Source organism: Amia ocellicauda, chromosome 11 (assembly GCF_036373705.1).
Source record: "Amia ocellicauda isolate fAmiCal2 chromosome 11, fAmiCal2.hap1, whole genome shotgun sequence".
Lineage (NCBI taxonomy): Eukaryota > Metazoa > Chordata > Actinopteri > Amiiformes > Amiidae > Amia > Amia ocellicauda.
The window spans coordinates 28,604,498-28,615,309 of record NC_089860.1 but is presented as its reverse complement, the minus strand read 5'-3'; the positions used below and the strand labels follow the sequence as shown (position 1 = coordinate 28,615,309).

Genomic DNA, 10,812 nt, shown 5'->3' with positions numbered 1-10,812 from the left:
GCAGTTGCTTCAATGCATTTAGGGGTGTGGTCCTGGTCAAGACAATCTCCTGAACTCCAAACTGAATGTCTGAATGCGAAAGAAAGGTGATTTAAGCAATTTTGAGCGTGGCATGGTTGTTGGTGCCAGACGGGCCGGTCTGAGTATTTCACAATCTGCTCAGTTACTGGGATTTTCACGCACAACCATTTCTAGGGTTTACAAAGAATGGTGTGAAAAGGGAAAAACATCCAGTATGCGGCAGTCCTGTGGGCGAAAATGCCTTGTTGATGCTAGAGACTGGAAAAATGTTGCCTGGTCTGATGAGTCTCGATTTCTGTTGAGACATTCAGATGGTAGAGTCAGAATTTGGCGTAAACGGAATGAGAACATGGATCCATCATGCCTTGTTACCACTGTGCAGGCTGGTGGTGGTGGTGTAATGGTGTGGGGGATGTTTTCTTGGCACACTTTAGGCCCCTTAGTGCCAATTGGGCATCGTTTAAATGCCACGGCCTACCTGAGCATTGTTTCTGACCATGTCCATCCCTTTATGACCACCATGTACCCATCCTCTGATGGCTACTTCCAGCAGGATAATGCACCATGTCACAAAGGTCGAATCATTTCAAATTGGTTTCTTGAACATGACAATGAGTTCACTGTACTAAACTGGCCCCCACAGTCACCAGATCTCAACCCAATAGAGCATCTTTGGGATGTGGTGGAACGGGAGCTTCGTGCCCTGGATGTGCATCCCACAAATCTCCATCAACTGCAAGATGCTATCCTATCAATATGGGCCAACATTTCTAAAGAATGCTTTCAGCACCTTGTTGAATCAATGCCACATAGAATTAAGGCAGTTCTGAAGGCGAAAGGGGGTCAAACACAGTATTAGTATGGTGTTCCTAATAATCCTTTAGGTGAGTGTGTATATATATATATATATATATATATATATATATATATATATATATATATATATATACATACACATATACACATCTCATGAATATCAATAATACAGAAACAACCCCCACCCCAAATACAATTAAGAGCAGATAAAGGTTTTTCAGGGAAGGAAAGCAGATTGTCAAGTTTTTCAGGACATATAAGTCCTTTCAGGATGGTTCAGTCAAGTTTAAACATTTATCAAAGCTGTACCTGTGAGCGCAAACATCTATCAAACCTTCATTAAAAAGCAGTGTCCAGCTGCTTTGGCATATTTTATTAACAAGTGTCGTGAATAATAATAAAGAAAGACAATCAAGTCCCGCATGTATATGTGAAATCACCTTCTGGAAGGTACTCTGGCAGTGCATATTCATATACTACACTTAGGAATTCTCTTTAATATCTCATTTTCAGTCTTATGTTATTGGTACACTATATAACATATTGCACAGCCATGTTAACAAAATCGATCAAACTTTTTTCTTTAACAATGTCACAAAACTTTTATCAGGAAATAAATATATTTTCTCTAGACAGTCTCCCTTGTTTTTAAAGTAGAGGCTAAATAAAGTACATAATAGCAGAACTCTGCTGAATGTGCTTTATTGCACTTTATAGGACACAGAAGGCCATTGTTAAAAGGAAACCCAACTCCACCTGAAAAAAAAAAAACCAAAAAAAAAGGTGAATTCAAGAAAAGCGCCATTGACAGAATGAGGGATTATAGAATTGACATGAAACCAGAGAAAAATGAGGTGAAACCTTCTTGGAGGTAACACAATTATTGTTTTAATAATTAGATATGAGAACCAGGTCCGTTTAAAATCAGCACGACCAAAGTGACAAGGACACTTATACTGAATGGATTCCTAGTATTTTTATATCACTTTTAAAAGCCAGAACTATAGGCTATATATCAGAAATGGAAAAAGACCCACACAAATAGCAATTTCAAACACAACTACACGACTCTTTCAATAAATCATGTACAGCATATACCCTGTAAGCTCGACACATGGACACACACACAATACTGACTGTGTACAGAGAGCGGCAGCACAATCTTATAACACAAGGCGCTTTCGTTCTGCGCTGCTCTGCCAATGGGAACGGTGGAACTCTGCAGATCTGCGCAGAACCTCGGAAATCTGAGCTGCAAGAAGGAGACCACAAGGCTATCGTGTGTGCCAGTCACAGAGCCCCAGCTGTGCCCGTCCTCTGCCAGCTCCTCGTCACACCTGCTGCCTGTTCTCCTGTCCTTACGTCCTCGGTTGAACATAAGAAACTCCCCAGGGCAATCGTTTTTTCAGTCTTAATGAACTGTATATAAGCTGTGTATAGTCAGGATGCTAGCTGATGTCCATTGCATTTGCCATATGTATGGTCACAACGGCCGGCTGCCCGTTTGAGTTCGCCGGGGCAAACACGTTATAGTTATTATTGTATATGCTCGGCGTGGGCAGCTGTCTGCCATTCTCCATGGAGCTGCTTGTAAAGGGAAAAGGGCCTGCCGGAGCCGGGGTGCCCGCTCTTAAATTACTCATGGCTAAGTTGGTCTGAGCTGTGGAGGACGTTGTCTTTTTGCGGCGTGTGGTTCCCAGTATCCGCGATGTGCGTGTTTTTCTGAAACAAACAAACACATTCATAAATAGCTTAATAAATTATTTGTAAGGCTGTATAAGGAAAATGTTACACAAGTTTAATTATTTAAAATAACAATTAGCCATATATATATATATATATATATATATATATATATATATATATATATTATAGGCTAAATAATGCATGGCCTACCTGTTACATGTCTTCAATATGATCAGTAGTATACACAAAATTATGGTAATTCCAATGACAATAAGAGCGATCATAGCCCCTGCACCTGAAAGAAAACATTAAAATCATGTAGAATATCTTGAATATGAATGCAATGCAATTACCTAAAAATGCAGAAACATGAGTGAGAGTGGGGATTGGTTGAGACACATGAACATTGGTGTAAAGAGGGTCCCTCCTGAAGCACGTCTGGAGTGGGCAGAGAGTAAAATAAATTGTAACAAGTATGCCGCATCTCTGTTTCTTTCTCTTTTAATACTTATGTGCATATTGAATTGCTTAATTAATTCATTTCAATTTAATTTGTTTATTCTTTTTGCAATGGATTTGCTGCTACATTCCTCAATAAGCAAACAAACAACATTTACAGAGTCTTACTTTGATAGATCATTTGTTCTCTGGATTTGGTGGTGGTGGAGTTTGTCACTGGTGATGCTGTTGTGCTTGTCATCTCCAGGAATGTCTTGGAGGGGAAAACAAAACAAACAAAAAACAAATAATTGAACTCTGTGCCATACCTTCGCCTTCAAAGCCCTCAAATCTGGATTTACCTGCTTCATATAGAATGACGTGAATTGTGCTGAATCTTAAATGAAGCATGTGAAGGAGGGACCGTATATTGATGTGCATAACAGTGCATTTCATATAGCATTTCACTATGTAAAAAAACTAGACAAATCAACAGAACTGGTACTCGTGTTAAGCCATAAGCACCAAGTATGGCGTTTTTCAAAGCATTAGTGGTGGACACAAATATGATTTTTTTTTTTTAAGTAAATAAAGCACACCACTTATTTTTACATACTGGATGTGTATATATACAGAGAGGAGTGGCATTTGCCGTCGACTGATTGCTAAAAGTAGCACATTCATTGTTAATTCAAGAAAAGAATGAAGCCGAACCACATGGGAGTTGTTAACAATGCATTAATGTTGACAAGAATAAAGTTCTTCTGTCTGCCTGCCAGACAACATTCAAATGATTATCTGTTGGTATGGCATTTGATTGTGCTGGTTTTGATTTATCTGAGATTACAATCAAGCAGCACCTGCCTCTGAATGTGAATAAAAGTGCATCTGTGAATCATTTTTAATTTGTCAAGTGCCATACATGCAATGAATGAAGAATAAGGATCATAATGTTACCGTCAGCATTAATATTTGGAAAAACTTGAACAAGCCCAGAGCCTCACTCAGACAGTAACTATGGTACACTGTTAGGTTACTCAGTACAACTATTCATAGATTGCAATTTTTAATGCCTTTATCTTTCATCTGCTAATTACACAGGCCCACCTGTGGATGTCTGACTGGCTGTGCTTGTTTCAAAGTCTTAGAGAGCTTGAACGAAGTCCAGGAATGTTACACAGACAGATGTATCAAACACAAAACTATAAAGTACAAAATAATATGCTTTACAGATGTTTAAATATCAGCAGGGAAAAGCAAAGTTTTGCCTGGATGGGGTAACATTACCAGGATACTTCAAGTCCTCAACAGCAGTTAAAGATCCTTTATCCAAATTTCTGTCTTAAGCTCACACTTATTGTATGTGTCTGTTCCTGCCACAAGATTATAACATGACATACTTATTCAAAAACACAATACTCTACTTTTTATTTTTTAAAGCCTTATTTGACAAAAATGGAATTCACAATCCCACAAAAGAATGTGAAAAGTCTGATGTTTGTTCGTGGGTCATGTATAAATCATAATTCAATACAACAATTCCAGCCTCTTTTAAAAACTTTGAAAAAGTGATGTTCAAAAGATTTTGCTACCCATCTTATTTTTTTACCTTATTAAAATAGACTGAACAATTATAGCAACAGAATGAGATATTCTTATTTCTGAAGGTGGTTCTCTTAGATGTAACTTGCAACTGCTGCCAATTTGATAATAAATAAAACAACAACCAAGAAAACAGATCAGTTCTATTTTAGTGTGACCTCTTTCATTTCCAACTGAGAGAAAACCTTAGCATCTCTTCCTGGACAGGTAACCAGAGAAGCTTTTATTTAAGAACAACAGAACAATAACGTTGTAATTTAGGCCTGAATCTGAAGCAGATTTGGGTTACTTTGGGTTGTTTTTCTATTCTGTTTTAGAAACAAAATATCCATTGTAATCAGACTACATTGTCTATAAAGGCCTCTGTTTAGGGAACATACCTAACAAGCGATGAGCCAATTAGCAAACCCCTTTACCAACTTATAGCCTTATAGAAACAGGGATGTGTGTTAGGGAGTTAAAATAGATTCTGCAAGAAAGGGAGAATAATATTATGAATGGAAAGTGTAAATTTAACCTGAATGTTTTGCTGTAGCACTTGTTGTCTAGATTAAACCTATTGTCATGTTGCATTCTTAAACCTTCAACAAATTAGTACTTTTACATTTGTTATGAATTGTTCTGTTTGGGGGCATTTACCGGGACACAAGCCTGGTTCAATCCATGGCCTACAGCTTCCACTACATTGATAACCTGTAATACATAGGCACTGTTTATACACTATATATACACCGATCAGCCATAACATTATAACCACCTGCCTAATATAGTGTAGGTCCCAAAACAGCCCTGACCCGTCGAGGCATGGACTCCACTAGACCTCTGAAGGTGTGCTGTGGTATCTGGCACCAAGACGTTAGCAGCAGATCCTTTAAGTCCTGTAAGTTGCGAGGTGGGGCCTCCATGGATCGGACTTGTTTGTCCAGCACATCCCACAGATGCTCGATTGGATTGAGATCTGGGGAATTTGGAGGCCAAGTCAACACCTTGAACTCGTGATTCATCAGACCAGGCCACCTTCTTCCATTGCTCCGTGGTCCAGTTCTGATGCTCACATGCCCATTGTAGGTGCTTTCAGCAGTGGACAGGGGTCAGCATGGGCTACGCAGCCCCATACGCAACAAACTGCGATGCACTGTGTGTTCTGACACCTTTCTATCAGAACCAGCATTCACTTTTTCAGCAATTTGAGCTACAGTAGCTCGTCTGTTGGATCGGACCACACAGGCCAGCCTTCGCTCCCCACGTGCATCAATGAGCCTTGGCCGCCCATGACCCTGTCGCCGGTTCACCGCTTTTCCTTCCTTGGACCACTTTTGATAGGTACTGACCACTGCAGACCGGGAACACCCCACAAGAGCTGCAGTTTTGGAGATGCTCTGACCCAAAATGTTCACTTGCTGCCTAATATATCCCACCCACTGACAGGTGCCATGATAACGAGATTATCAGTGTTATACAGAACAAAATATTGCCCCTTTGCAAATGAGGGGTACAATTCAACTCAAATGTCTTTAAAATCACAGAAATATTAAATTTCCAGATTCACACCAGTGATTTACTTCTCCATTCTGAGGTGAAAAGGTAAAGCAATGAAAAAGATAGGAACAATAGGATGAATATGCAAAATACAAAATACTGAGATCCGGTCATACTGAGATCTACCATGATTACCTGGCAACTGTATTATATCCAAGAGGAAACAGAAGAAGAAAATTAGGAACTCACAGCAAAGAAGCACAATAGTAAAATCATGACTTTGCAGATTTTTTTTGTGCCACAAAAGAACTTTTTATCAAATATATCAGACATGACAACTTATGCCAAATGTGTAGAATTTACAGCAGTTCAGTAAAACACACTAAACACATGACTTTGGTTTCCCATCAGAACATGTTAAAAATATACTACAAGGTATTTAATATAAGTAGCTTAGGTTGTTCTGCTAAGAGTTATTTTCCCTTCTAATTTAGCAAAACTTCAGGTTTAACATTTTTATTGATGTGACCTCCTCAGATTCATCTGATTACCTAGCAAGGTTAAGGTCAGAATATAATAACGATCAATGCCTATAGCAATCTTCTCTTCAGCTCTAATTCTACAGAGGGATCTATGAGAAAGAAGTGAGGGCAGCAGTAGCTTTCTAAGTATTACCAAACCCTCAATGGAAGGGAAAGGAGTTTGAAAGTATTGTTTTCTATTTAACTAAACTACTGAAGCACAGTTTTTTTAGAAAGGATTTCTGACATGGAGGTGTGTGTTTCACATCAGAAGTTCCTAGAAAGCCAGGTCAACTTTATAACTTGTATAGTTAACAGATAATGCAGAAGATCAAATCAATAAAATGCAGTTATCAGTTTACACAAAAGAAAACGTAAAGATTTTTTTATTTCATTTGTTCTACACTTTAGGATTAATTTATCAACCAGCTGCTGAGGTTTCCATATGTTCTCTTTGTGCTGTGTTTCCATGTAATAACTCACTATGTTGACTTATCTTTAGAAAGGAAAATTCCCGTTCTCTTTGGATTACACAACCCACCAGTGTATCGCCAATTTACTAATAATAAATGGATCTCATACGCAATGTGGTTTATGCATTACCCCTAAATCATAAAATTGTCAAACTGACACATTATTGCTGGACACTGAAGCCACAGATCTAGCCCTTAAGCTTCCTTGCAATGAGGAATGATCGTGACCAGAAGCAGTGTGGTTTTCTAACATGATGCAAAGTATTTAGACAGCAAGATACAATCACTGCAGGCATGTCAGTGAACATATTACAAATGAGAAAATAAAACGTTTTTTTAATGAGGGTACTTCTACTGTTTATCAAGCTTTCTGGAAATATGTTAGTTAACTGTAATAAGCCTAATAAGTGGGTAATACCCTTACCCACTGGTCAGTCCTTTGCCAGCTTTATATAATCAGACCCATGGTGAGCCTCAGCATCAACAATTCCAATTTCTTTCCATATTTGAAATAACAAATTAACCAGGAGTTTAAGCTTTAACGTATCACCCACAATTGTCCATATTTACTGTAAACATAAACATTCACTGAAAACATTCAGCGATCAGGATTATGTGTCTAGAGTATATGTATATCTGTATTATGGGCACTTTAACAACGCCAAAAACAAAACACTTCTTAAATTATAAGACCTCTGCTAGTAATTGCAACTCCACCAAACATCACCAAACATCCTCTTAAGTACTGTGAGTTTATCTTTTCTATTAAAAGACATCTGAGCAATTGAGGTTCAAAAATGGCAATGCCTGTTAGTTTGGTCAAGGTTAATGTAGCATATATATTTAAAATATCTCCTTAGGTTGGCTTCCATTGTAGGCACATCCACGTTGCAGAAGCATACTTCCACCAACACTTTATAGCGTATTTGACACATGAGAACATGCATTCTATACAACCCACTTCTGTCAATTCTCTGGGCTGTTTGTTGTAATATATAATGCTAGAGATTTATTGTAATGTTGAAACAAATGAATATAAAAAAATCAAATACATTTAGAGCCATGGTCTATATCTGAACTGTCAAATCACAGCCAAAAGGCAGGATTTACAGGATATGTGCCTATGTTTAGGTCTTTATTACAGAAAAGTTGGTTTCAGTGTATTTCTTTTTTAAGTTTCAATGATCAGGTAAATTGTAAATCAGTGGTAAAGTGGTTTATCCATCATCTTATAAAACTGTTCACTGATCTCTGTTCATGCTGGACATGCTCACAATATATATCAACCAAATTAATTTACAAGTAATTGGATAAGTTGGGTAGGACTGGACCAGAGGTTGCGTGTGATGGAGGGTTTCTTTTAAAAATGAAGGGAACTATGATCATATATTACCAGCACTGATTACATATTACATACAAGTGAGGGTCTGTACATCTGCTGACACAATATCACATGAACTGCCCAGAGTCCTGACGCCAACGCCATACAATCACTGTGATGTAAACTGGGCTGCTGCGTAAGAAAGGGTCAGCTGAAACCCACTTCTATCATTCAAGAAACATTTCTGCTCTTGGAATGGCACAGTAAATGTCTGACTGACAGTTGTCCCAATACCTATAACATTTCAATGTATTAAAATATATGTAGACACACACATACATATACATACATGCATACATTTTTCTCAGTATTTAAACTGTATTATACAGGATTTTAGAAATAAGCAACTTTGGAGAATCTGACTGGCTTGATTTTGGATGGTAACGAGTCATTACACAAATTAGGGTAGTCCTTTGATGATTTCGAAAGAAAAGTGGTTGGGAAAATGTCAGCCTGCTGGTATGTTAATTGAGGTGTAATTGCACATTTCTGCATTTTAGGCATTTATTGTCTTTCAGTATCATCTAATAAATCAATCTTTGTGGAATTGACTGCGCAGTCTATACCTCAGCATTGCTAATGCATGACTCCCAGCTACAAAACTCAGTTAAGAACATTTTATAAAGTTGATACCTTTTGTTTTACTAAAAGTTCTTTTATATTTTGGAAGCATATCAAAAGTCTGAACTGTTAATATTTTTTTAAAGAAAGCCTTTCCCTTCTAATTTTGTGATCTTTCTGAATTTAATAACTGGAATATTTTATATCTATAATACAGAGCCTATTTTGTAAAGTATGTATCAGATTTGTGAAGCAGACAAATCTCAGTGTGTGTATCACCTGCCTTTTACTTACTTTAATATTTTATACTGAATGGATCATTTGAATGTGTTAGCCATATTTGTATTACTCTTGTGATTAAAATAAAAAAACATTTGAAAACATATGTATACAAGCTAGCAGCATATTACATCAACATAAAATTTAACTACTTCTTACAAACTCATAAAATCATAATATATATATATATATATATATATTTTTTTTTTTTTTTCCCCATGGAGTAAAAATATAATGTATAAGAATAATGTACAACAGAACCATTGACTAAATACATATTTACTCGAGTGTCAGGGAACAAAAAGTCTCTGGATGATACCTGAAAAGTTCAGCCCACTGACCTACAGTAGTGCTGAAACAGATCTGTGCTTTGAAGTCTGGGCTATGTAAACAACATTTATTCACCAGCAAACATCACAGTCTTACTTGGTCCCCTGTGTTACCTGGCCTGTAGCTGAAGCAAAATAAGAAAGTACATAAAAAAAGAAGAAAAAAGAAGAGAGAGATAACTTTCTTTCCTTACCTGTTCTCCCAGCCGAAGCTGAGCTAGTGCCTTCATCTGAACTCGGGGCAGATCTTCTCTGATTCAGTTACACTCTTTCAGGAGTGACACAGACATAGTCCAACCTGGAGTTAAGGAGCGTGAAGAAGATAATACCAAAACAACAATAAAAACTGAAGAAAGAACCAGCCACAATAACACAAATCAGTAATCCTCTTCCTGCAACCAGAAAAGGTGAAGCTGCGACTGACTTGCGAACGCCATGACAGCGTAATTCCAATGTAAACTGGTTTTTCAGGTTCAGCTGCTTCTGTTCAGCACTGCAGGTGATCAAAGGCTACAGCTATTTGGTCTATCTCAGATATGACTAGCAGCGCGAACAGAGCCTGCCCACTTACTCAGGTTCGCTGGGTGGCAGCCCCGGCTGTCCCCTCCACTCCTCTATGTTTCTCAATTCCCCGGCAGGATTGTGACATGGAGGAAGAACACTCATGTAGGTGTGCAATGTTGGAGTATAAAAAAATGATTGTATTACTGAGTGATCTCCAGTTGATTAATGCATTTTATTAGAAAGCCATAGAAAACATTATTTTCAGGCATCATCACAATACTAATATTACTGCAAAATGATTATGGCTATATCTGTACTTACTGTACAAAAAAAAGACACCCAGACAGATTTGATCCTAAAACAGATGGATATTGTTACCTGTAAAAAAACACACCGAAGGTTTAGCCAGTGTATTTGAGCAGAAACATGATTTTAATCCTGGAGAATTATTTTACACAAGATCATATGATGCCAGTTTTTTTTTACATCATAAAGGTCCAAACATATCTTTAAAATCTTACTCAGATTACCACTGAGGTGTGGTCCCACAGCATGCAGACTGAATTGAATTGAGTTTCATTGAGCTACTGGGCATTGTTCAGCAGATAATAGCAAAATGAAACAGTTTGCAGGTTTCCAGGTCCTGAGATGGGATATACCCAGGAGAAAATGAATCAAAGGCAGAAATATGTAGTTTCACAAAATACCCTGTTTCACCTCTA

The 10,812-nt window shown here is 37.7% G+C and overlaps 1 protein-coding gene across 2 annotated transcripts; it reads right to left on the bottom strand.

Moving 5' to 3' along the window:
- Nucleotides 1-1,189: 1,189 nt before the first annotated feature.
- ncmap (non-compact myelin associated protein) lies at nucleotides 1,190-10,494 on the bottom strand. Of its 2 annotated transcripts, XM_066717289.1 has the most exons (5): nucleotides 10,158-10,494; nucleotides 9,781-9,884; nucleotides 3,151-3,235; nucleotides 2,734-2,818; nucleotides 1,190-2,559 (listed from the first exon to the last, which is right to left on the bottom strand). In XM_066717289.1, the coding sequence occupies exons 2-5, from the start codon at nucleotides 9,814-9,816 to the stop codon at nucleotides 2,286-2,288; spliced, it is 480 nt and encodes a 159-aa protein (XP_066573386.1). In that variant the 5' UTR covers nucleotides 9,817-9,884; nucleotides 10,158-10,494; the 3' UTR covers nucleotides 1,190-2,285. The 2 variants fall into 2 exon arrangements, with proteins under 2 accessions (XP_066573386.1, XP_066573385.1); XM_066717288.1 differs by lacking the exon at nucleotides 10,158-10,494 and having other exon boundaries at nucleotides 9,781-10,139.
- Nucleotides 10,495-10,812: the final 318 nt, after the last annotated feature.